The sequence below is a fragment of the Phocoena phocoena genome, chromosome 17, assembly GCF_963924675.1.
Source record: "Phocoena phocoena chromosome 17, mPhoPho1.1, whole genome shotgun sequence".
NCBI classification, from domain to species: domain Eukaryota; kingdom Metazoa; phylum Chordata; class Mammalia; order Artiodactyla; family Phocoenidae; genus Phocoena; species Phocoena phocoena.
The window spans coordinates 65,236,865-65,263,241 of record NC_089235.1 but is presented as its reverse complement, the minus strand read 5'-3'; the positions used below and the strand labels follow the sequence as shown (position 1 = coordinate 65,263,241).

The 26,377-nt window shown below is 45.9% G+C and overlaps 1 protein-coding gene across 2 annotated transcripts in view; it reads left to right on the top strand.

Moving 5' to 3' along the window:
• Positions 1 to 539: 539 nt before the first annotated feature.
• The window catches only part of FBXO32 (F-box protein 32), a 29,194-nt gene continuing 3,356 nt past the window's right edge, over positions 540 to 26,377 (top strand). The window contains exons 1-6 of one of the 2 annotated variants that reach the window (XM_065895005.1): positions 540 to 1,265; positions 7,320 to 7,432; positions 8,286 to 8,335; positions 9,509 to 9,601; positions 20,954 to 21,047; positions 21,893 to 22,077. In XM_065895005.1, coding sequence (XP_065751077.1) covers positions 1,150 to 1,265; positions 7,320 to 7,432; positions 8,286 to 8,335; positions 9,509 to 9,601; positions 20,954 to 21,047; positions 21,893 to 22,077 — 651 coding nt within the window. In that variant the 5' untranslated portion in view covers positions 540 to 1,149. The remainder of the gene's footprint in view (positions 1,266 to 7,319; positions 7,433 to 8,285; positions 8,336 to 9,508; positions 9,602 to 20,953; positions 21,048 to 21,892; positions 22,078 to 26,377) is intronic. The other variant, XM_065895006.1, reaches the window with a different exon arrangement.

Genomic DNA, 26,377 nt, shown 5'->3' with positions numbered 1-26,377 from the left:
ACTCCTGGCTTGATTATTTCCCCAGGAGAGCCTAATAGCCCAGAGGATGCCGAACAGCAGGAAGGGGAAAGGGGCTTCGCGGTTCTTCGTAATAAAATCCCATTCCCCGGCGCCCTAGACCCGGGCCAGGCGCCAGCGCTGCTCGCTTAGGGTGCCCAGAGTGGGGTGGAGGGCTGTCCCTGCTCTCCACTCCCACCGCGCGGGGACCAGCTGCCGCCTGGCCTCCTTCTCCTTCCTTTGCCACCTCGGAGACAAGCCTGACAGCAGACTAACAGTTCTGGGGCAGGGTGAGGTGGGGTGCTGTCCCCCCGCCCCACTCCCGCCTCGCGGTGGGTCCCCTCCTTCTCCCAAGAGCGGCTCTAGGCAGCGAGAGAGGCCAAGGAGGCTGCGCCCTCCTACCCGGCTCCGGGCCGCGCTGTGCCGGGCCTCGGTTCCTGCAGGGGTGCTCTGGATCGCGGGGCTCGATTGTGACAGCTCGGGGTTGGAAAGGGTGCCGTCCTTTCTTCCCACCCCCCGCCCCGCAGCGATCCTGACGCCACTCGGGCCTCCCCCTCCCTGCACCTCGCCAGGCCGGGAGCTGCAGGAGGACGGGGCGCAGTTTCCCGAGTGCCCGGCCTCGCTCTCGCGGCTGAAGAAGCTGCGCCCTGGGGGCGGGGTGGGAGCGCAGAAGGGCCAGAGGCGAAGGGGCAGTGGGAGCCCCGGCCCCGCGGCGCGGCTTCAAGTTTCCACCAGCGAGCGGTTGTGCAACAGCCAGAAGTGCAGGAGCCGAGGGCGCCTCGGAAAACAAGCCGAGCCTATAAACAAAGCCACGTGGCCTCTGGGCTGGGGGGGCCGGGCTAAGAGCAGGCGCCTCTTCCGGCAACAAAGAGCCGCGGCCAGCGGCCCGAGATAAATACGGCGGCCGGGACAGCAGCGCAGCACTCCAGGGAGCCCCGCGCGCCCGGCGACCCTCCACAGCGCCCCCCGCGAGCGCAGGTATCCCGCTCCGCACCCCCGATCCCGCAGCCCTCCACTCGGGCTCCCTGCAGCCGCTCCCTCACCGGCCCCGGCACCCCGAGCATCCGCCCAGGGCGGCGCGTCCCCAAGGCCGCCGGGCCAGTCCCGTCCATCAGTCCGTCACGTCCATTCGTCGCGTCCGTTGGCAGGGCCATGCCATTCCTCGGGCAGGACTGGCGGTCCCCCGGGCAGAGCTGGGTGAAGACGGCCGATGGCTGGAAGCGCTTCTTGGATGAGAAGAGCGGCAGCTTCGTGAGCGACCTCAGCAGGTGAGGGGATCGCCACTAATTTCAGCTGCGCAGAACTGACCCGGTTGGTCTCCGGGAGCGGGTCGGGTGACTGGGACTCAGGCCGGGCTGGAACAGGGTGAGAAGGGAGCCCCTGACCAGAAGGATGGAAGTGAGTTGCCCGGGTTTCTGCAGAGGTCGCCAGAGCACGGGATTCGGGGTATTTGGTTTCTCTTATGGTTCAAGGTCAGCGTCTCCAAGTGGGCACGACTCTTTACAGAACCCCGTGTCCCTCTGAGAATCTGACGACAAACGAGGATCTAGTCCCCAAACGCTAAAACTTAAACACACAACTTCAGGGGTCCCCTGCCTTAAAGGACACCGGTGTCGCGCGGTTTGCGGGTCGGGGCGCCGGCGAGTGGGCTGCACAGCTTTCACCCTGGGGTGGCGGGGCTCCGAGCACAAGCCTGGAGACGGGATTGCACACGGGTCCCGTCGGGAGCACCTCCAGGCTCTTCCCACGCACAGGCGACCACAGAGTGGGAAGAGAGGATGAGTAACCAGGAAGGGGCCGCCAGATGGTCCCTGGGGCACCAGCGCTTGCGGGCGGACTTGCGGAGCCATGGTAAGGACTGAGAGACAGAGCAGCGGAGGAGGGAAGGGAGGCGGGGTATAGATCCTACAAGCCTTGTACTTCTGGGAGGACGGCGTCTTTGCACCTGTTTCCTCGGTGGCCCTTTCGGTCAGTTTTCTTTGTATAGTGAGTGCGCCCCCATTTCAAGTGATGCCTATCACCTGCAGAAAGCCCACCTGGCTTGCGTGAGCCTCTGGACTCAAGTTCCACCTGAGCTCTGTCAATCTGGTGGAAAATCCGAGGTCCACCGTGCCTGCTGCTCTGCTTCGTTAATAACACAGGGAAGCAGCGACAAATGAGTTAGGTGGTCTGGAGTCCCTCAGTCATGATCTCCGCAGACGGCTTCCGGATCGCTGCCATTTGGCCCACAGGGGATCAGTGCAGACCGCTTACCCTTGGGTGCCTTTATCCCGGGCCTTTGCTGAAAACCACTGCTCCACACCCCAGCCCTTAAATTGACTTCAGTGGAGAGTTCTGTACCTGGGCCAGCTTCCCACTCAGATTTACCAGTGGTTGTTTGGCTGAGCCCCTGGCACTCAATTTCACAAAAACTATCAAGGAAAAATCGTTATTGCCATGTCTTGACCTCCAGAGCCCCACACCTGTTTGTGATTTGTAAAGCATCACCTTTTGTCTTCCAATGGGAAAAAAATGTTTAATCTTGGGGGTCTGCCAGGAGAGACAAGAGCACATTGACCTTTATGTTAAAGACACTTGGAAGCAGTCCCTGGGGAGTTTGCGGAGCACTATAAAGAAATCTTATTTATGGAAAACCAGATAATTTACAGGAAAATAAGAAGACCAACTGCTGTCACTAGACTCTTTTAAGGGACTCTAGTTACCAACTAGGCCTAAATTATTCTCCCTAGACTAAAAGCTTCCTTTTATTTTAGTAGAGTAGAAACTTCCTTCCTTCCTTCCTCCTCATTCCCAAGAAATGAGGATCTAATATTTTAGTGCTTTATCCTTGTGTAACAGTTTGGATTCTTTCTAGGGAGGTGCACTCATGATCTGCTGAGCTGTGTCATAGTGGCCCACCCAGATATGAGTGTAGCACGCTCCTCAGCGGGAAACAGACCATTGGGTTCAGCAGGAGAGGTTCAAAATGCAGAGCCTCTGGTTCGCGTAAACATTCACACTGCATCTGCTCCAGGAGAAAAGCGGCTATCACTCCTATTTCCAAGTAAATAGTGGTGCCTCTCCCTCCACAGTAGGGGAGACCTGGAGAAGGTTTTACCTTACCACAAAAGTTTAACCCAGCTGGAATCAGGTAGCTACCCACCCCCTCTTCCCTTCTTGAACCTCCTTTCTTTCCTCCATTTTCACGCTTTCTGAGCTGGAACTGTCACCACCAGCATCATCACAAAGCGTGATCGATACAGTGCCCACCTGTGGCTCTTTGATGAGTCATCTGAGGAATCATTTGGTAGCTCCTAGCAAAGCAGCTGGCTGTTTGCAGTGTGTTTTTTTCCCCAGCAATTGTAAACAATCCCTTCCCTACTTAGCATGAGAAGTCTGCCAACTTCTTAAAAGCAGTTGGCCTTCTGAGACCTGGGTTTGTAGTCTCGAATATCCCCACTGTTTTCAGTCTTGGTGATGTTTCGCTGTGATGTCAGGCTCGGGCTGAGTGCCTGCCTACTCAGGTGAAGTTGAATGCCTCCCCTGTTAGGAGCAAACAAGGCAGGCCCTTTTGTTTGTTTGTTTTTTGTTTTTTGTTTTTTTTCAGTACGCGGGCCTCTCACTGTTGTGGCCTCTCCCCTTGCGGAGCACAGGCTCCGGACGCGCAGGCTCAGCGGCCATGGCTCACCGGCCCAGCCGCTCCGCGGCATGTGGGATCTTCCCGGACCGGGGCACAAACCCGTGTCCCCTGCATTGGCAGGCGGACTCTCAACCACTGCGCCACCAGGGAAGCCCAAGGCAGGCCCTTTTGAAAGGGAGGGAGCGGGTGGATGTAAAACAGAGGCCTGCAGGGGCCTCATGCACTTACTCCGATTCCACCTACCATTCTGTGAGCTGCCTGAACAGGAGAGAGGGATGAGGGTACACTTGGTGCATTGCAGCCTGGGGACAGTGTTTTTGTGTTGACCACAGTTTGTCTGCCTAGCGCACCTTCTCTGGACTCTGCTGGCCATTCTCTCTGTGGTCCAGGGCCCTGTCCTCCTCCAGCAGCAGAATGTTACAAAACCCCATCACAGCTAAGTGCCCTGAACTGAGATCATGGGAGGATTTCAGATAAGCTTCAAGCAGGGCCCCTTGTGAGAAAGTTGAAGCTACATAAGCTGGAAGAGAAATGGCAAGTGTTACATTTGAGGAAAGAGTTCGGCATGAATTGGAGTGATCCAAGAATGCTTCAAGGAAGTGATGGTTGAGCCACCTCGTGTGCAGTCTTCCTCACCAACAACCCCCAACCCCGCCCCAGCCCACCTCCAGGATGAGTAATCTAAGCTCCCTGAGCCTGGGCCACTCTTCTGCAAGCCTGCAGTTGAAAACTCCAATGTTGCTTTCCAGTACAGCTAAGGCTGAACCAGGAAGCAGGAAGTTTACTTCAGTGCCCTGGATGAGTTAGTGAATAAGCAAATAAAAATAATAGTTAAGATTTTATGAGTGCTTACTGTGTGCAAGGCACTGTTCTAAGAGCTACATACACTAGGCTGTTTGTTTTTCCAGAACAATCTGGTTACTAGCCATGTGAGCTTGACAAATTGGGTATGTATTGGAGCAAATTAGCATAGAAACTCATTGACCTTAATCTATAAGTAAGCCCTTTGGGGTAGGCCACAGCTTTCTTAAATGGCCTGTTATTACAAATGAAATGAGAAATAGGGCTTTTTTTTTTTTTTCCTTCCCTCCCTTTATCTCTGCTGCCAAATGGGCCTATTTTGAAACCTTTCACTTTTTCTAAAGTTGTCTTTAAGTATCTTTGTATGTGTGTGATGAAAGTACAGGGCTGGACGAGGTCTTCTTCCTTATTCTAGGCCTGTGCCTATAAAAATCAAGATTAGTAAGATCTGACTATAATATAGCGACTTTCTGGTTATTGAATTTAATGAAGAAAGCAGCCTCTTTAAATGGTTTTGCTTATTTGAAAAAAAAAAAAATGTTGTGGTTCCTAAATGGTGGTGGCTTTTCTTGTTCAAAATTTCAGTTGTAATTTTCCATTGGCTTTGCATTTCCTTGAAATGGACATAACTGAACTCTCAAAATAGCCTCTAACTGAAATATATTATTGCTTAAAAGAAAATATATAAGCAGGCAACACAAATAAACCCCATAGCCCTTCCTTCCAGGCCCTACCTCTGAAGTCCAAAACCTATTGTCTAAGTGAAAAGTGCAGGGTTTCTCTTTGGTTAAAGCTTTTCTACATTCTCCAGTGGGAGAGCATCATCAATTATGTCAAATTCTTCTTAAACTAGCTTTGGAAATGAGTCACTTGGGCTTAAAGCAGGTTATTGTTGTTTCTGTGAAGAAAGCAAGTGCTCAAATTCCTTTGAGGAATGTTTTCAATTAGAAAAGAATAAGATGAAATATAAATATTTAACATTGCTAAGGAATGGTCACAATCTATGGCCCAGGCTCCGAAAATGTTCTGCTAAACCTTAAATGTGTGATTGAGAATAAGGCAGCTTCATTTTATGGTTCTCTCTATGTGGAACTCAGGCTGTAGGCTTTTGTTCATGGTGCATGTGCGAGTTTCCTTTAAAAATAAGGCTTCGTGTGGTATTTTTACACAAAATGGCCTAACTTTGTTTTCTAAAGCTGTTCTCAGCTTTGGTACATCATGGACCAATCAAGTGACTTTCCATCTTTCTCCCTTCTCCTCAGCATTGATTGAAATTTCTTAAACTAGCTCTAAGGGCTCAGAGTTCTGCTCTCCCTTTCTTCTGCCCCTCTTTTCCTGCTGACCTTGGTGCAAGTCAACTGACTGGTCGGTGGTCTTCTGCCTCTATAGCTGTGCGAGCAGACAGACACACACTCACGTGTGACACAAAGCTGGACCCAAAACATTCACCCTGGGCTCACTTAAGAAAGTGCCTCTAAGAGAGCGCATTTCCACAGTAATCGCTCTGAAACCTAAAAATATCCTGTTTCCCTCAATGAAAAGGAGAAGGCTAATGATATTAGGAAACTCAGTAAATGGTATTAAGCATGGCCTTCTGAGGGAAGATTAACAAATGACTGATTATCAAGCCTATCCCTATGGGTCCAGAAACACTGAGTATATTGTTGGTAATGTCACGTGTAAGCATGTTAGTGAGATACTTATTGTACTTATTGAAGTGCTACTGGAGAGACCATTGTAGCAACAGGATACTGGAAATTGTTTCAACCCCTCTTTTCTCTTTTACATAATATCCATACAATGGAGAAGTGCAGGTGTACCTCATCTTATCCAACAGATGTAGGTCCAAAAAAGATATAAATTAAATCGTATTTTAAATTCAGCAGGAGAACTCAGAAAATTAAAGGCCTCTAATATATGGCTGATGTAAGGGGAAACAAACCCTAATTGATGCATGCCCCATGGGAGTTGGGGGGATCGGGGAACCTATCTTCTCGTTGTACCTCAGTATTTCTCCTGCATTGCTTCTGTGGAAGCCCTTCAGAGACTTACTCTGAAATCCCATTGCATAATAGAATAGAACTCAGTCAGCCCCCCAAATGACAGCTCAGCTCAGTTTACTGAAGGAAATATGCCCCTGACCCAAGTTGAATCTACACACCTTTAGTGACCTGTGAATTGGCCAGTTCTGTCTTTTCAGCTCTTATAAATGTATGAGTTGTAAATACAGCTTGTTTCATTTAGGACTCAAGGTCTTCACCTCACAGCATGACGCCTAGTGTTAGTCAAGGAATTATATAAAACCTAAACAACTAGTACTATACACTGAACATCTCCTAGAGATGCAGTCTGTAAGTCAGATTTTTGTAAATGTTTTAAAGACACAAGGGGAGCATGCTAGTTAAAAGCAGCTTGGGTTCACTTTAAATAGGTGAATTGTATGGTATGTGAATTATATCTCCATAAAGCGGTTTTTTTAAAAAAGCAGCTTGGGGTGGATGTTTTTGCAAAATGAAAGTATTGTGTATTATAGTGATACCAGTAACCATTCCTCTCCCTCCCTCCCTCCCCATCCATTCATCATTTTTGCTTCAAATAATGTTGTTGTACCCTGCATGGCTCCTGAAGAGTGCAGGGCTGTGTGTCAAATACAATGGCAGACACTGTTGGGAATTCAAAAGAAGCAGAAGCCCCCGTCCCTGCCTTCCACAGAGATGTGACACTATTTCATCCCCGAAGAGGGAAGACTGGGCCCGTACAGACTTCTTTTGAGTGATTATTTTATTGTTTGGTTTGAGGAGCATGTATGTTTGTGTTTTATAACACAGTAAGCTATTTATAGAAACAGCTCGTGTTAAAGTATAGCTGTTACAGCTCATCCCCTCTTGTCTGTTATTCCTAGTTACTGCAGCAAGGAAGTATACAATAAGGAGAATCTTTTCAACAGCCTGAACTATGATGTTGCAGCCAAGAAGAGAAAGAAGGACATGCTGAATAGCAAAACCAAAACTCAATGTAAGCCGTTTGTTGTGAACTTGAGAAGAAAGCTGAAGATCATTATGATTGGGTTTTGGCAGGGGAACAAATCACACCTCACATGTTTGGCATCCGCTTTCATGTTGACTGTGTCATTCACAGAGGTTACCCGGATCTTTGCACTCAGAAACCTGGCTGTGCATTTTATGAGTGAGATTAATGTATTCTTTACAGTCGTGTTTATAAGTCAGTTGCTAGTTGGGGTGTTTTTTTCCCTGCTTGTCACTTACATTTGACATAGTTAAGTTTAGTTATTATTCAGTGGTATGGTCAGCTGAACCAGTTCCAGTGTGTGCTTTCGTTTAGAACTGTGTTTTGAGGCTTTGAACATAGATTTCCTTCTCCCTCTTCCTTTGTATAAATACTAGTAACATTTCTAGATGCTGGATGTAAGTACGAACAGAGAGTATAAAGTTCTATTAATAAGCATGAATTACAGATCTTTAGTTTATTCCATCTGTACTGCATGGTTTCTTCATATTATCTGTTTTATTTCTACTTTTTATGGCCTTGTTTAACTTGTAAGCTTGGCATTTAACACAAACTCGTACTTGGGTATTAGATTTTTTTCTTTAATTTGGAGCTCTGGTATACTCAATCTGAGTATCAAAGACTTGAAGTGCTTCCGACGAAGTAAATTACAACTCCAGTATTTATACACTGCAGAAGTTAGGCATTTGCCTCCCCTTAGATTGTCAGTAGAGTCTGTCCTTTTTTGTCGAAACTTTTTTATACTTTGGATTAAATGAAAACGAAACAAGTTTAAAATCTTGGGCATGTTATAAATTTTAAAGCTGTGGGGTTTGGGGTTGTTTTTATTTTGTCTTTGTAGATTTCCACCAAGAAAAATGGATCTATGTTCACAAAGGAAGTACTAAAGAGGTGAGCACCCATCTGCTTACTAAGGAGTATGCTTAGCTTCATGCCTCCCCTGACAGGGTAGGGGCGAGACTGGGAAACTACTTCACATCATGACTGTCTTCTTGGATGTGGGTGGTGGAGGCCTGCAGCCCACTACCTAGCCAGCCATCAGAGTTTGGGGCTACAGAGAGAGATGCAAAAGTCACTAGGTGGGCTCCCCAGTCATTCAGTGGGATGATGTATGTAGCAATGCTTTATAAAGATTAACATTCCCACATCTCAAACACACTATTATAAAGCTTTAGCCTTTCCCTCAGGGCAGTGCCTCCCTTTTGTTCTAAGATCTCTTTTAGACTTCAACTCAATTCATTTTAGCCCTGGAAGGCTTAATCACTAAATACGGGAGAAGTTTTCGTGCGCACCCAGTGTGAGGCTGCACGAACTAGGCGCAGAAGAGAACAAGACACTGTAATATCTACATTTGCATGGCACTTTGTAAAACCCTTTTATGTACATTTTCCCGCTGCACAGGCATTTGCTCAGATAACTAGGATACAGGCAGTATGACAGATTGATAGAATTTCTATTGCTGTCAGGGACCTTGGAGAACATCTAGTTCGCTCTGTGACTTGAGGCCCTGAGAGGGCCAGGGATACACCCGAGACCACCCAGGTACTAGAAGCAGAGCTGGGACCGTGAGTCAGGGCTCTCTACACCCAGTGCCTTGTGTGTTCACAGAGAAAAGACCAAAACTTCTTTGGCTTCTTCATGAAGCCTTAAAAACGTTTCTGATGATCACAGAGAGAAAAGCACCAGAGATGTGGCAGACAGAGTTGACACACATGGGGCTAATTCTTCCCCCAGGAGTATGTTACAGTGACCAACACACATCACATACCCAGCTCCCAACCTTTCCTTGACAGGCAAGTACAAGTGCGTGCAGAGAACAAGGGCCCAAATGGTACACGTCACGACTTTAGTCACTGACTAAAGCAGCTGCCGGCTGTACTACTCATCTTTGTGGCTCATGGTGGGGCAGGGCACCAGGGGCCCAGGGGCCCAGAAAGGGCTGATCATGGCACAGGAAAGCAGCAGATGGCCATAGGTTACCTAACACAGCCACCAAGCTTGTCAGCAGAGTCCAGGCAGATTTTTCTGGAAAATGACCTCTGCACCCCCTGCTTTCACATTCAGCGCCATGGATATTGCACTTTGGGGGAAGCCTTCAACAGGCTGGACTTCTCGACTGCCATTCTGGATTCCAGAAGATTTAACTACGTCGTACGGGTGAGTCTCTGTAGATTACCCAGACTCCCAAGTTGAATTGTCTTTTCGGGTTGTCTTGAAGTAGTTCCCCCACACCAACCAAAAAAAAAACACAAACAAACAACTTTTTAGGACCCTGGGGATTTTAAGGAAAGCAGAAAATGGATTCCTCAACTCCCCCCTCCCCCGATGTACTTCAGGTTCCTATACGGATACTGAGATCCACATAGGATGGAGCCATCCATATGGATGTCCCTGAGATCGGCCCCCTCGGACAGGGGCCGCCGTAATACCTCACGTGAGCCACAGTGCAGGCAGCAGACGCTCTAGCAGTAAGATCAGCAACAGAGAATTCAGCAGAAAGCAAGCTGTAAAGCGCCTTGGCTTGTTTTAAAAACTTTGTGCACCTATGATTGTTCTCACTGTCCTTCCTGCCTGGCTTTAGCTGACTCTAGGTGACCCTAAGGCATTCTTGGTTTAAGCCTCAAAACTGGGTGAGTTCAAAGCACCCCAGAACTTCTTCCTCCTGACTCCCTTCCCCCACCCCCATGTAGTAACAATATTCAGTCCCAGGTTCACTTAAAGCTTGAAACTACCTGTTTGGCTCAGTTGCTTCCCATTTTAAACCCTATGTTGGAAAAAAATAATTTTTTAATGAGCTTTAGCAAAATATTAATGATGAAGGTAGTAAAGCAAGGAACTCTAACCATGACCTTCAAGTCACGGATTCTTTTTAGTTGGTTGGTGGTTGTTTTTCCCCTCTAAGCTCCCTTGTATGTTTCTGTCAGTGGTTCCACCTGGGGGGGGGTAGCAGCTGTTTGGGTTTTAGGATCAGAAGTAGGAGGGAATTTACCCGCTGTGGGTGTTAGTTGGTTGGGTTTTTATTTTCTTTTCCCTGGGTTGTGCTTCTCAGTGCCGTGTCATTGAGTCAGATGATTGCAGAGGCTCAGCCAGAGCGATGACATTCAAGCCCCCTTGAGGCCTGGATCATTCACCTGTCATCTGGGCAGATGCAGGGCTGGCCGTCCCAACTGACCTGATAAAAAACCCAGGCCTCTTGTAGGTTAGAAGCTCTGAGCGGAGCCCATGACCAGACCTGTCTAGTCTTCAGCTGAGCCCTTATTCCAGTCCAAAAGGGATGAAAATAAGAGACCTTCTTGATGAAATGTTCATGTCATTTCATCAAGACTCTGCCGCTTCTGGGAGGTCACTGTGGCCGGCAACCCAGTGCAGGCTGGTTGGAGTCAAGCCCGGGAAGATCTGGAAACTTGTTGCTGAGACTATGAATAGTTTCCATCCTCTAGGTGTTAGAGGAAGACACCCAGATCTGATGTCTTGATTCCAAACTGATCAGCATTTGGTCAGTTTTAAGACGGTTCTCCTTCCTACTTGTTCTCCTTCTCACAAGAAACAAAGCAAAGGAACAAGGATTCAAATAGTGAAAATCTGTTTCATGCAATTATGTGCACTGACACCTTTTAGCCTTCCATTAACCCTGTAAAGTGTAGGTACTTTTATCATCGCTGTTTACATAAACAGAGGTACAGTGAGGTAAAAATGACCTGTCCAAGGTCACGAAGCTACAGAAGGGAAGAAATCCAGATCTGAAACCTGGGCAGTCTAAAGTCCACACTCTTGAGCTGCTACAATGAGTTCCATATAAGCAGAGGTTTGAAAGTAAAATGGCCTGAGGTCAGATCCCAGCTCCACGGCTTTCACACTGTTTCAGCCTCTCCAACACTCACGTTCCCGGGTGTAAGAAGGACTTAGAATAACCTCACTTCACAGGGTATCTGTGAAACTCAGAATGGAAATACTCTGCAGACCAGAATATGTTATTCAAAGTCAGCTACTAATACTTATTATTACCTACTTATCGAAATTATTGTTTATTCTCCCTGAAAAGTCTTTTCAATTTGGTTGATAAAAAATGTTTTTCTACTTAGAAAAAAGAAAAATTACCTGGGGAATCATGCCCTTTGCCCTTGATTAAAACTCAGCATAGAGGACTTGTGTCTGTCAGTATCTGATTGTAAAATACATCCTGAGCACATTCTCCTAACCTTTAAGAAACTACTGAATGCTTTCAGTTATTAGGTTCAGAAAGAGGGGGGAATATTTCCATTTTGGAAAGAACAATCTTTTTTTCCCCTTCACTGTTAAGGGTCCTCTGTAATTTGAGAAATGCCATTTTTATAAAGAGCTTAAAACATTTTAATGATAGGCACCACGTTTTGAGGGTTTTCTTCTAAGGAACTTAAGACACTTCTCAAATATTCTTCTTATCCTTAAACCAACTTTGCAAAGTAGCTTGCCAGTATGTTATCCTCATCTTACTACTTCAGCTTAATGGTTTTTTAATACTACAATGATTCCTCAGTCCCAGTAAGAAACCGAACCAACTTTGAAGCCTTAAAATCTGTTTAACCTCTTTAAAGACAAAGTACATTTTTTAAAAAGGTGTCATGTTCATGCTAGCTGTCAGTGTTAATAAAAGAGACATGCAGAGGGGAAAAAAGGGATAGCCAACACTCCTATCTCAATGTTATGATGTTTTATCAGCATGAAAATTTTGTGGAACTTTTGGAATCAAAATTTGAATATAAATAGGAGAGGTTTTTATACAGCATTTGTACCTTTTTCTAATTGGCTTCAGGCTACACTCATTGCCTCTACCTGCTTCTCTACACACTTCCAATGGCTTAAACATAGTTTTAACTGGGTTTTAAAGATGATTTTAAATCTTTAAAAGCAGTAACTTATGAAAGGCCATTTTTAAAAAATGGGTTTACACCACGCCTCAAGACCAGCACATTTTGGAAAGTCCCCTGGGGAGCCGGCGAGGATTCCAGGGGCTAGGCCAGTGGTGGGGTTAGAACCGTAACCACAAGAAAGCAAGTACTGACTAACCCACCCAGGGCACAGAGAGGCCAGCGGAGAGAGTGGATCTCCAGTAAACACATCAGAATCACATCTGCACATTAGAATCACCTGTGAAGCTTGCTCCTCTAAGCCCACCTCTAGAGCACCCGAGTTCATTAGTTGAAGGTGGTGCCCAGGCACTGCTACTTAAATTTATCCACCAGGTGATGCCAGTGTGTTTTCAAGTTTGTAAACCAGCTCAGAAACTACTTGGGAGCCCAGATGTTATATTTTGCATAATGAGTTTTTAAACAAGACACCCCGAGGCACAAGTGCGAGAGAGGGCTTTAACGCTTTAATGCCAGAATGCTCTTTGACCTGGTCCTCCCAGCTCTCTCTGTGGGATGAGAATGTGACCAAGCACATGGTCAGTGGAGACGCTGTCTTCAGACCAGGGAGAACCTTGAAGAGCGGTTTCCTGACCTGAATGGAGTGACCCCTGTGCCTCAGATCAGGAAGGACAAACAGAAGTTTGCAGCCTCACTCTCTCTGTCCCTCTGCAGCAAAGAAGAACATCCACGAGCTAAACCAGTAGTGCATATTTTTATTTTTTTCTGCATTACCACCCTAGGTCCATGTGAATGTTTCCAGCAAGTTACTGCATTCCTACCGCCCCTAAAAGTCTTTTCCAAAAACATGTTTTAGTTTAAGTTGACTGGTGGTTTGGCAAATGAAAGGCTGAAATACGGCACGATGACTCAAATTCAAACCCAATGCCTTAAATTAAGGGCGTGCTGTTGCCAAGCCCCTGGTGGCTTGTGATGTGTATGGGCAGCCTGGCCCCTTCACCAGGTCCCTCTGCTGCAGTGACCTTGGATTAATTTGGTGCTGCACAGCCTTCCTCTGATGGAAGGCGGCCCCTGCCACCTCGGTCTTAAAACTGGTGGGTATCTTTTTCCGTTGAGACAAAGAAGCTGGCGGGGAGGGAAGGTGGCCAGCCATTCCAATGGCAACAAAATCAAAAGAACAGGGTGCGAGCCCATTGAAAGTGATTGGCAGAAATGGCTGGGAATTGTGAGAATTCACTGCGGGGTATTAACAGTGAGGGCCCTGAGCAGGTCCCTAAAATGAATGCTGATTTGGCTGCTAATGATTTTTACCGAGGAAACGCTGCAGCTCTTGGAATTCCGAGCCTTCTCAGTCACGCTAAGCCTTTAGGCAAGCAGGAGATCCTGCCATTTCTGGGTGCCCACAGAAGTGGGGGACACTCACAGACCTTGAGGGTACGACCACAGGATTGGGGGAGTGCATGCAGAAGTAGGGGGTACCCAAAGAAACGGAGGAAGCCTGAGAGACCAGAATCGTGGTATTTTCGACCATGGACACCTGACAGTACATTAATAATTTAAGCATGTATTCTCAATTTATGTATATTCATAAATTCACTTATAAATCATATACCTATAAAAGGTGCTAATAATGGTACCTACTCCATCATGTTGCTATAGAATTAAACTGAGCTTAAACACGTGAAATGCTTTTAGACAGTGCCTGGTATATGGTGAGCATCAGTTGTTGCTGGAACTATTGTCGTCTTTAGCGTCCTAATTACAGGAATTAGAAAATATATGAAAATAGAAATTAAAGATGAAATAAAACATAGAGATTGATTATTTTACGACTTTTCTACCTGATTTTCTTTCCCATCTGACTTTGGAGACCAGAAGATCAAAAATGTGCCCATGTTGTATAAATTTTTTTCTTGAGGATTCAGAATTTAAATATATCCCACCATGAGCCCAGAAATATATTTTATACTAAAATTCTAGTTAGTTTCTAGGCTCAGTCAGGTGCTTATTATACAGGGGATAGGCTAAATTGGATAGGTGAGTTGCGTGTTAATTGCCAATACAGCAGACTTTTTTCCCATCCAAGGAGGGATGTTCTTGAGAGCACGTGACATTGTTCTAAGTTGCTCTGGTTGAGGGTGAGAGAGGTTTAAGTATCTGTGAGCTAGGATCCGAAGGCCCCTCGAGTCTTCTAAAAGAAGGGCTTTCCAAAGGCAAGGAGGTGACAACATCCTCTGCTAGGTCCCCGTACATCAATATTGCTTCAGGTGAGTGTTTTCAAATCCCTAAGCAGGTGTTTTCTATATTAAGTCCATACCATATACCTAGTGTTGCCACAGTCACTTGAGGAATCAACTAAGACCTGGCCTCTGCTGGTCAGGAGTTTCTGGGCTACCCTGGGAGACAAGGTACAAGGTACTGCAGTAGCAAATTGGGTTTGGTCCTGTCTAGGAGAACGGAAGAAGAAGCACTGGAGGCAGCTTCTTGGAAGAGGTAGAACCTGAGATTCTCCTTCCTTGAAGGACGGCCAGGATTTGGCCAGGTGGAGAGGCAGGTAGAAGGCTTTGCAGGGACAAATGGCGTGAGCAGAAACCTGAAGCTAGAGAGAACAGAAGTGGAGGGGAGTGATGGCGGGCCAGGGGCCAAGGGCAATGTGACATCCAACCTTGTAGAAGCGTAGGGTGGGGGTAAGGAGGCTACAGCAGACAGGGAGCCCAATTTAAGCAGCCTCATTGAGGCAGACAGACCTGCTCAGATCAATGCGACAGGGAATAGGGCATCATTCTAAGTTCAGAATTTTCTGGGATGGACGGAAGACAGAGAGGCAAGTTGTTCTCGGCTAAGAATACAATTAATTTGTGTAAACTTGGCCCTCAGTTAGAGGGATGTTTCACTTGCAAATAATATTTACCCAATCTTGACATGCCTGGAGATTATTAATGTAGCAGAAATGTTCCTTCTTCCAACCTGTCAGTGTTCAGGCTCAAAGTCAGGACAAAACTTTCCAGGTTTTAATCTGTGTTATCCATTGAGTAAATAAGGGTCTTGGAAGTACCTGGCACTCAATGCAGGCAGAAGCACTGCCTGATGTAACCAAAGGTTTATTGCAAAAGACATAATTTTCCTATGGGCACCCAGCTGGCGTACTGAGCATGTGAGAAATGGCAGGGGCTTCTTGAAGTTTTTTCCTACCTTTGATAATCCTACGGCTTGTTTTCTAATCAGACATATACCTTAAACTGCAGAGCCCACTGTCATAGGAGATAGAAGAATTAGGGATAAGTTACATTCTTAACAATATTCTATGCAAGATAGAGTATGCTTGGGCAACAGCTGCATGGGTAACCTTGAACTAACAGGGAGAGTAGTTGCTGTTTTTGTTGATGCTTCTGAAGCCCCAGTTGCTTAGTGTCCCTTTAAATCCCTTTAAATATGTGTGTGTATGTGTGTATATATACCTACATATATAGATAGATACAAATATATGTATTTGTTAAGTGCCTGCCGTGTGCCAGGTTGCGGTAGAGTGGTAAACAAGATAACCCCTTCTGTCTTGAGGTTTCTATCCCAATTAGACAGTCGGCAAGCAAGTAAACAAGATCATTTCAGACATGTATAAATGAAACAGTGAGGAACACTGAAACCATAGTAAGATCTAGGATGGTCCGCAAAGGGCTCTCTGAGCTCTGAACAGATGGCACTTGAACTGAGACCTGAGGGGTGGGATGGAGCTGGCACGTGAAGACATGGCAGGACCAAGGCTTGGAGGTGGGAATGAGCTGAGCCTGCTCAGGGAACCAAAGGCGGGCCGTGTGGACAGAGCAGAGCGAGCTAGGGAGGCACTGGGCAAAATGAAGCTGGACAAGGGGCGAAGACCAGGTCGGGGAGGACCTTGCCAGTTATGGGCAAAGGGAAGCCATCTGAGGGTTTCAAGCAGAGAAGGGACATGAGCTAATTTATTTTTAAAAGTCTGAATGCTATGATGAACCGAAGGGAAGAGATGACACGAAACGCGCATTTTCTGCGGGCAGAGCGAGATAAGAGGGCAATCTCCTCTCCCCGTTCATCTTCCACGTACCACTTCAAGCTGAGGCTGATATCCCTCCGAGACTGACTATAGGATATCACTCGCAGTGAGACTTTTCTTCTACTCAGCATGTCTAAGGCTAGCACAAGCCAAAGCTGAAGGGCAGGATGTGGTTTCAGCAGGCGGCAACCGCCAGCCCTTCCTCCCGTGGCCCAGAACCCGTCCTGTTACTGCACAGCTAGTCACTGTGGATCGGTTCGTGCTGGATCCCCAGGCGGCCCCCACGGTAATGACAGCCTGTAATTCAGGAGGAGCTGAGAACCCTCTTCTCCGACCCCTAGCCCAGTCCCCCACTCTGCCTCTCCTTAAACACAGCCACAAATTACTGGCACCTGGGCTAAAATTTGCCCAGCAGAAAACAAACAGCCATTTTCCTCTGCTTTTTCTCGTGTGGCTAGAGGCAAAGAATCCAACTGGCTAAGTCATCTTGGTAAATAAATTGCTAGATACAGCCCTACTCCCCCTAGGCACACAGCTCTCTTGACACAGAATTAAAATTAATAAATTCTGTCTTCTTTACCACTAGTTCCACACAGTACTGGTTCTGGGTCCGTAGAGTTATTGTGATGTGGAAAGTAGACCTAAATGATTTACTCAAAGCAACTGCCTCATCCTAAATGCGTTATTAACCCTTTCTGGGTATTATTTCTCCCTTAATGTGAAAAGCTGATTACCGGTCCCAGTGTAAGACTGATATAAGATTTCCAGACTCTTTCCTAGAACATAACACTACATGGTATTGCCACTATCTTTAAAGTTTCGACCTAGATGCAAATTTGATTGGCCTTGACAAACTGAAGTCCTTAAACTATCAAAATACATGTTCTCCGTTAGACGTATCTGTGTCCAAGTCCTGGCTCCACCACTTGCTGCTGCTCTATGTCTTCAGGTGAGTTGCTTAACTTCTCTGAGCCACAAAATCCTCTTTTGACTAGTGGAGAGAACCCACTTCAGTGGGACGCCTCTGAAGATTAAACAAGATGACACATGTAAAATGCGTAGCATGTAGTAAACACCCATTATTGCTAGCAAAATAAGACTGCATGGTAGATGCAACTATGTAAGCCACAGAATGTATCAACATTAACTTTTATCAGCAGACAGGGAGCTACTAAATATATCAGAAACATAATAAAAATGACAGAGGAATATGAAAATTTGCAAGCATTTAAGCATTTGGTTGACAATACATAAAATTGAAATACAGGGATTCTAAAGGTCTCTAAACCAGCTGTACTTTACCCTACTATTCACTATGCCTTCCCTGGCAGTACTTCTACCTAGTAATAGTCTCTGTACTATGATAAAAATGAATGATAATGATTTATTGAGTATATTCTTGCTATCAGGCACTGTTCTGAGTGCTTTATGAATGCATTTAATCTTCATAGCAACTCTAAAGTAGGTACTATTATGTATGGTTTACAGATGGGGAAACTGAGGCAGGCAGTTTGGCTCTGGAGCCCTCACTCTTGAACCCTATCATACACACACACACACACACAATCAGAAATTGACAAATTATGGCCCAAGGGCCGAATCTGCCCCCCATGCCTGTTTTTGTAAATAAAGTTTTATTGGAACACAGCCACACTTACTCATTTACATACTGTCCAAGGCTGCTTTTGTACTACAGTTGCTGAGTTAATTAGTTGCAACAGGGACCTTATGACCTCCAAAGGTTAAAATATTTACTATCTAGCCCTTTACAGAAAAAGCTTTACAGAAAAGATAACCCTTGATATCCACTTTAAACTTCACTAAAAGAATGTGGTTTGGAAGGGGAAGAAATAATACCTTATAATAACAATGCCTTGTATTTGGTATTTACAGTGGGTTTTTACATACTGATCTCAGTTACTTCTCATAACAACCCTGTGAAGTAGGTAGTCTTTTTTTATTTCCACTTTAGAAATGAAGAAACTGGGATTCTGGGAGGTTAAATGACTTACACCACAGACTAGATGGTACACTCCGTGAGTCTAGGGATCGTGTGTCTTCATCCGCATCACCTACCACAACACTAGGATAGAACGGGCATGCAGAAAATACTTGCTAAGTGAATGACAACTGTAAAGGTCACCCAGCTAGAGCATCCAGGTCCCCTCCTATTCTGGGGTTCTCTCTCCTGACCCCAAGGCTGCCGGACACTGAAAAGAAGGACTTTCCTTTGACACCGGAATAAACAGAAGGTGGCTGACGTGTCATTCTCCTGACAGTTGATCGATTTTTGCTTCTGTTATCTTTTTCTTCCTTAGTCAAAGATCATCTCAGTCAGACCAAAGGGCTTTTTTGTCTCCCCTCAAATGCATAGTCACAGCCTTGAGAATTTTTGTGTCCTTGTGATTGGTGCATTTTTAGACAAGATTGAAACTGACGCCCTCGTGAGATGGTAGTCACATGAAATGGGGGTTTTGGACGGATTTCAGGCAGAGCTCTGCCTGCCCTCCTCCCACCCCAGGATGAGTCACTACCCTTCCCAGAGCCGACTCAAGACTTTTGTTTTCTTTCATCTTGCTTTGTGCTGGTCATGTGAGGCTCGGGGTATTAATAGACCCTGGGCTTGGCCTTCTGAATCTCGTTGTTGGTCAAGGAGATAAAGGAACGGTTTGGCCAGTCCCTTTGTGCCATTTTTCACTCCTCTCTCGACCGTCACGCGCTGGTTGGTGACAGAGCTGAACTGGAAAGGCAGAGGACAACCCGTCTGGTCACCGCCTGTGGACGTGGCCTCTGCTGATGTTTTGGCTTCTTGCCTCTCTTTGTGGGCATTTGGTCAGTTCCTGACGTCCAGCCTTGGATCACCAGTACTAATCTTCAAAACCAGCCTCAGTCTTTCTCTGCCACCTTCCCCCAGCCTGATGACAGCATCTCTCCCTGTGTGTGAGAGAGATACATAAGCCAGGCAGGAAAAGATTGGGGGTCTTTTTTTTTTTAACTTAGAGTAAAATTATGTTCAGGAAATTAAAAGTCTGTCCGTGGTTTGACAGGCTCCTAAGGGGCTCCATGGGGACAAAATTTTTAAACAAATGCCTTGGAAGCAGAGGTTCTTTGAATTGCCTGGGGCTTTGATCCAAAAGTTTCAGTTCTTCTCTGCAGCCCAATTTTTCAAATGTCACTTTGCTAGTTCCCTCAGCCTTGATTCCAGCACCCAGCACAGTGTCATACTTGGTGTTTACTGACCTGAAGTGAAGTTGGGCTGGGGCCTGGCCAGGAGATGAAACTCCCTTGGAAGGTTTCCTAGGAGCAGAGATAGAAGCTTTAACATAAAGGGAGGTCCTGGGTCTCTAAATCTAGTTTACTGGCTCTAAGGCTAGTGAGTTTTACTTAGCCTGGTGGGTTCTGGTGCAATTAATTATTTTCACTTTATATCAACCTCTTTTGTTCGATAACGCTGTGAAAGCACGAAGCAGAAGGATCCCGCTGAGCCCTCTCACTCCTTGTGGCATAGTTGGTAAAGTTTAGTTTCTTGAGCCTCACTTTGCTCATCTGTTAACTGGGTAGAACCACATGATCTCTAAGAGCCCATTCCAGTCTATAAAGTTTCATTTTTTCAATAATAGAATCTTTGGTTTTTTTTAAAATCTTGCCACATTTATAAAGAATTTTGCTTTTGAAGGGAAGAAAGACTATGCTAAGGGTGCACCAACTTAAATTATTATCTTTATTTCTTTTTGTTTGGTGATAACATGGGTGGTGGGAATGGGACATACTCCTTCAGTTAACCGACCAACCTTTATTTTCTACCTAATTTATGCCAGGCACTGTGCTAAGAGCTTTATGTGCATTCCCTCCTTTAACTCTGTCACCAATCTTGGAGACTCGAAGTATTACAAGTAGAGATGAAGAAACTGGGGCACCAAGAAATTCAGGAATTTACCCAGAGTCACAGAGCTAATAAGTGGTCAAAGCAAAACTTGCACATAAGTCTAAGAGCTACAAGGTTCCTAGCCTTTGAGTAGAAATATGAGTATACACTGTACATCCCTGAATGTCTCTTTCTTCCTGTTATTGGCTTCTTTCTACAGAAAGTTAAGCGCAGTGAAAAATTCTAATTTAACAGACATTTTTATTGAATGCTACATAAGCAGGAGATATCTGGATAAGAATTGCCACTTCCTTGAAAAGTGCCCATCGTTGCTGAACTTGAGCTTTCAGGTGCCTTGAGAGCAGTCCCAGCCAGTGGGGAGAAGTTCAAGTAGGGGTAATAGAATTCCCGCTGGGAGTGATTATGTACAACTCCAACATCACAGGTCACAGGAGGTTTTGTTCCCTTTGGAGAACCTCAGCTTCACTTGCTGAAGTAGGACAAGTAGAATGAATTAGCCCTGGCTGAAGCCAACCTCTTTATATTTAAAAGAAAAAAAGCAATTAAATATTCAGCCTGATGCCTAGGTTTTGAATTACCCCCATTTGTCTTTTACTCAGAGCATCTGCTTTTTATTGCATTGTGGCCCTGCCTGCCATTTATCTCTCCCCGTCAGTCTGTATCTACGTGTCATGTGACTCAAAAGTGAAGATTAGAGGAGAAAAATATCTCTGTAGTCTAAGCCTGGCAACTTCTATTTTTATCCACAGCTGTTGGAACTGATAGCAAAGTCACAGCTCACATCCCTGAGTGGCATTGCCCAAAAGAACTTCATGAACATTTTGGAAAAAGTGGTACTGAAAGGTGAGCTCTCTCTCTCACTCTCTCACCCCTTTTTATAGGCCTGGGGCCGGACAGATGGATTTTCCAATGCAGTGGACATGTCACTGGATTTAAGGGAATGTAAGCAGATGGAAATGAATGACTCCAGATGCATTTCAGGGGTGCTGGATTCCAGTTTAGAAAGGAGGGCCATTCATGCCCATGACAAAGGGTGAGACCATCACCCTCCCGTCCTTGTGTTGGGATCATCCATTTGTCCTGCTCTAAGCCTCTCAAGCTTCTTGGTGTAGGCACATGTCCCAACCTTGGCTACTGAACCTCTAGATTCCAAATTCCTAGAAAATTGAGCTGTGTACAAGGCAGAATAGATCCATAGACTCTCTGAGCTAGAAAGAACTTTACGTCTCTGGCTCAACTGACTCATTGTGTATACGGGAGAAAGAGTGATTTATCCATAATCACACAAAGAGTGAGCCAGACTGGATGAGAATCCAAGCTCCTGACCCCCAGACCTGTGCTTCTGCCACTGATCATCTAAAAGAGACATCACTCCTGGGCAAAAGCAGCTGCTTTCAGATCAGGTGAGCTATTGGTGCTGGCAGGACAATGAAAAGAGAAAGAGTCTTTGTAGAAAACGGGGAGAAGAGAACAAAGAGGGACCTAGATAATGGAAACTCTACCCAATAACCTCGAGTGCAGAAGCTTGGCCAAGTGTAGAATAAACACCAGTGAGAAAGAAAACCATATCCCCAGTGGGTGTACCCAGGTAACACGAGCAGAGGAGAGAAGAAGAAAGAACCACTTGTGAACTATGGAGTGTTCTAGTCTCATAAACGTTAACTACTTTTTTTTCTTCCCCACTCAAGTCCTGGAAGACCAACAAAACATCAGACTAATAAGGGAACTACTCCAGACCCTCTACACGTCCTTATGTACACTGGTCCAAAGAGTCGGCAAGTCTGTGCTGGTCGGGAACATTAACATGTGGGTGTATCGAATGGAGACCATTCTACACTGGCAACAGCAGCTGAACAACATCCAAATCACCAGGGTAAGCTGGAGCACCCCAGCCTCCTCCCAGCAGGAACGGCTGCAGTTGGTTCCTCTGCTGGGGTGCTGGGCAGCCTCGCCAGGACTTTAAACCCTCTCTGGTGATGGAAAAGCCTGGACAGTTCTGATTGGATGCTTTCCATTGGGTGCTGAGGGTGGGCTGGGGGACCTTCCGATAAAGGGGGTGTGGGGAGAAGAACCTGGCAGCGCGGGATCAGAGTATGTGAACGACGACAGCCAATGGAAACGCGCTGGGAAAGCTAGAAACTTGACCTTGGGGCCGATGTAGGCTACTTCACTGAAATCTCTAGTGGGATCTGGAGATCTCTGCCCATTTCCTCTTAAAGTACGAGTTTGTTTATGGCGTTAGGATGCTGCCTTGTATACAACAGCGCTGTGATGGCAGTGGCTTGGAGAACTGGCACCAGCCTTTTAAAACTCTAGTTCCAATTATTAATAGTTATGATAAAGGAAGGCTTTGAGTAAAGGCTGTAAACATACAGGTAGGAAAAGACATGAGCACCTCCAGCCTCGGGTCTCACTGCCCACCTCCTTGTGACCACTGATCTCCCCAAGCAGGGGAGATTCCCCCAAACACGCTGCCCACAAGGCCCTCACTCTGCCCGGGCCTCTGCTTGACCACATGGACATACTGAATAGCTTTGAGTAAAGGCTGTAAACATACAGGTAGGAAAAGACATGAGCAATTCTCACTCAAGGCAAACAAACCAAAAAAAACCACACGTTACCAGCTAAACCTCCTACCACTAGTTTCTTTCGGCTTTTAAAACATAAGCTGGCCCCCAGCTCTTGGCCTCTTAAGAGTGAGCAAGAGGACTAAGGCACAGAAAAAATGTGAGAAAGACGCTGGTGTAATCGCTCAAGGCTCCCTAATGGACACACACACTTAGGCGGCTCATGTAGCACTTGGCTGTCTTATCTAATCACTGACCATGGCTGTTTTAAGTGGTTCCGGGACCCAGGCTGATAAAGTTTGGGTCTGCCCCGTCTCTCGAGAAAGAAACATGAAAAAACTTCTTTGACCTCTTTTAAATATTTCACTCTATGAAGTTTGCAAAATGCAGTGTCCTTGACTTTACTGTTAATAACCTCTCTGTGCCTTAGTTGTTTTTTTCCTTAACTCTGAAACAGCAAATAATTGGAAGTCTCAGAGTTCTGTGTCTTCCTTAGAGTCACTTAGGCTACAGTACACACACACACACACACACACCCCAGTGATACTCAACCAGCGATATAAATGAGCAAGTCCCATTAGTCCCAAGGGCATCTTCCCTCCAGCAACTTGGAACACCCATTTAGATGGTCACACTTGCCCAGAACTTGCCTCTGTTCTCTCTGTCCACCTCACAGGAGCCCCCCACTTGGCCGCATCTGCCCACATACCTTGCACTTCCATGGGTTTACTTCCCCAAAGCCCCCCTCTATTGATCTACAAACTCTCTTGGGAGGTACCCATTGTAGTTGCTATAACTCTTCATGGAGTGAGGGTAAAGGGGGATCAGAGAAGCCCAGTGACTCTCCCCAAGTGACACAGCAATCAGGGCCAGAGCTGAGGCCAGAACCCTGGGCTTCTTATTCTTAAAACGGCAAAGCTTTTAACATCAGTGGTTTCCAGACTTTTTTTCAATCTAGCTTTCTTCCAACTATTTATTCAATGACCCAGCCTTTTGCAAACCTTTTATATCTAATGAAATCCTATGCAGGACAGATCAAACGCTGAAGTTCATCTCACCCTCCCCTCTGCTCACGGCACCCCAGTCAGGCCTAGCTATTCTCTGCACGCTCTAAGCTTGGTCCTGCCTCGGGGTTTTTAAGCCACCTCCCTCCCTGACCATCCAGTCTACTGAAGCCACTATCATCTTACCTTCTTCAGAGCCGCTATTATGATCTGAAGTCATCTCATATGTGTATTCACTTTCCTGTCTCCTGCACTGGCTTATAAACTCCACAAAGAAAGGACATCACCATCTTGTTCCCTGCTCTATTCCTTGTCCCTGGACCAGAGCAGATGGCAGTCAATAAGTTTTAGTTGAATAAATAAATGATTGAAGGGGACACTCCTCCCACCACCTACCTTAGAACTTGTTCAATGTGCAGAGGAATACAGTTGGAAAATATTGCCCTGTATTTACAGTTGAGCATGAAAATTGACCAACTGCAGGATCTGGGACTAGTGATTTGAATTCTCTGTGCCTCAATTTCCTCATTTGGAAAATGGAGGCAGTCATGCCTATCTCAATGCCCTGGTGTGAGATTTAATCAGGTAATATATAGAAAGCACTCAGAACAGTGCCTGACACATAGTAAGTATTGTAAATGCATCAGCTGTTATTATTATGAAGGGCTCACTCTGTGGCAGACACTCTTCTAAGTCCTCTAATGTATTCATTAACTCATCTAGTGACTAATTGTAAGTAGGAGTCATCATAATAGCTAATATTTACTGGCCACTGTGCTCGGTACTTCCAGGCATTGTCTCATGAGAAAAAGCACACTGAGTGGTTAAGAACAATCTGGCTGGGCCCTCCCCACCAGTAAGATGTGGGTTGAACCCAGGCCTGTCTGCAGAGGCTATACTTTTACCCATGACACTCCACTCCCTCACGCCCTCCTTCCCAGCCCTCCTCGGCTCTGAGCTACAATATTTTGAGAGCCATGCTGGAAGGAAAGATAGAGAGAGAAGGAACTTAATTACTTCAGTCTGGACTGTATTTTAAAACTTACTTTTTAACAGTTTGGACCAAAGAGAAGTATGTTATTACGTGAAAATGTTAAGGTGACATTTACAGTAATTGCTTTCTATTTGCCAAAGTTCTATCAGTATTTTCCCAGCAGATAATCTTGTTTTCCTTCAAAATTTCCTATCTAATTCTATGGAGCCAATTTTTATTGGCAAAAATAATTTATATAATAAAGAATGAAGGGAGAAAAAAACTAAGAGAACTGGCTTGTAGGGGAGAAAAAGCAAATAGAATCATAGTGTCCTGTGAACAAGGCAGAGAGTCTGGAAGCATGGGGGGGGGGGGTGGGCAGGATGAATATATAAAGATTTTCAGCAAAACACTTGATAGGGGGAGCACGACTAACTTCTTTTTCTTTTATATGTTTATATTCAAATAGAAGAAGGCATGCAAGCAGTTAATCATTTACCAGGAGTAAGGACTCAGCATGGGGTCTGGGCAAGGATTTTGGAAAAGTTCAGGTTTGAAAATCTGAGAGTGAATTCTGCCAAGTGGACTTTAATAGAAGTTCATGTAATAATTGGCCTGGGAGTTTTAACCAAAAAAGTAGATGCTTTGAAGTGCTGGAAACAAAAAGAAAATCTCATGGCAGTTTTATTGGCTCATACGATCAGCAGCAGATGATAAATGACAAATAGGTCTAGGACCTTCTGCAGTCCGGCTAAGTCCTGAATTTTGCAAACAATTGAAAGTTCAGCCCAGCAGCCTGAACCATATAAATTGTCAAGTCACAGACACTTCTCACGAATTAGGAGGCTGAAGCTACTCCAAGTCTGAGATTGCTGGAGCTGGAAAGGATCTTCAGAGACTTCTACTAAGCCAGTTCATTTTGGACACAGGGAAACTGAGACCCAGATTTCCCAAGGGCACTTGGGATCCGGATGCTGCTCGTCCAACCCATGTCCCTCCCATGCCACCTCCCATTCTCCTCCATCGTCCAACTTCCCAAGCCGCCCTGCCACTGCCCACCTTCCCTCTGCACGCCTGTCCTGCTCTGCAGAGACGCAGGAGGGAATTGCTGAGACTGTGTGTCCGCCTGGAATCCTGTGTGTTCCAGCCTTGATGTGCCTCGTACAGAGTTCAGTTCCCTAAAATTTCGAGGAGGGAACTCAGTACTCATTCCCAGGATATTTTCCCCTCAGCTAAGGAAGGGTTTCTTCATCCTGTTTTGTTTTTTTGTGTTTTTTTGTGTGACCTCCAGAGGTGATAGAACACTGAGCTAAAAATGTCAGTAGTTCAAATTCAAGAGCTCACCCAGGACTAGCATGGGAAGGACAAAGAACCATGGTCTCGAGCGATTTGAGCTGACTTCTTATCCAGATGGCAGCAGCCAGTTGCTGTTCAAGAAATAGCAACGAATACTACTGAGGACCTTCTGTACAGATTGTTCCCATAGCACTTGGCGCTTACATCCTTGATGGCATTTAACCTTTGTTCTCTAATGACTTGCCTATATTTCTGGGTCTCTTGCCCATTGCAGCAGCTCCGGTGCCAGGCAAAATAGGTACTCAGGAGAGGGGTTTTGTGCTGGGCTAGTCT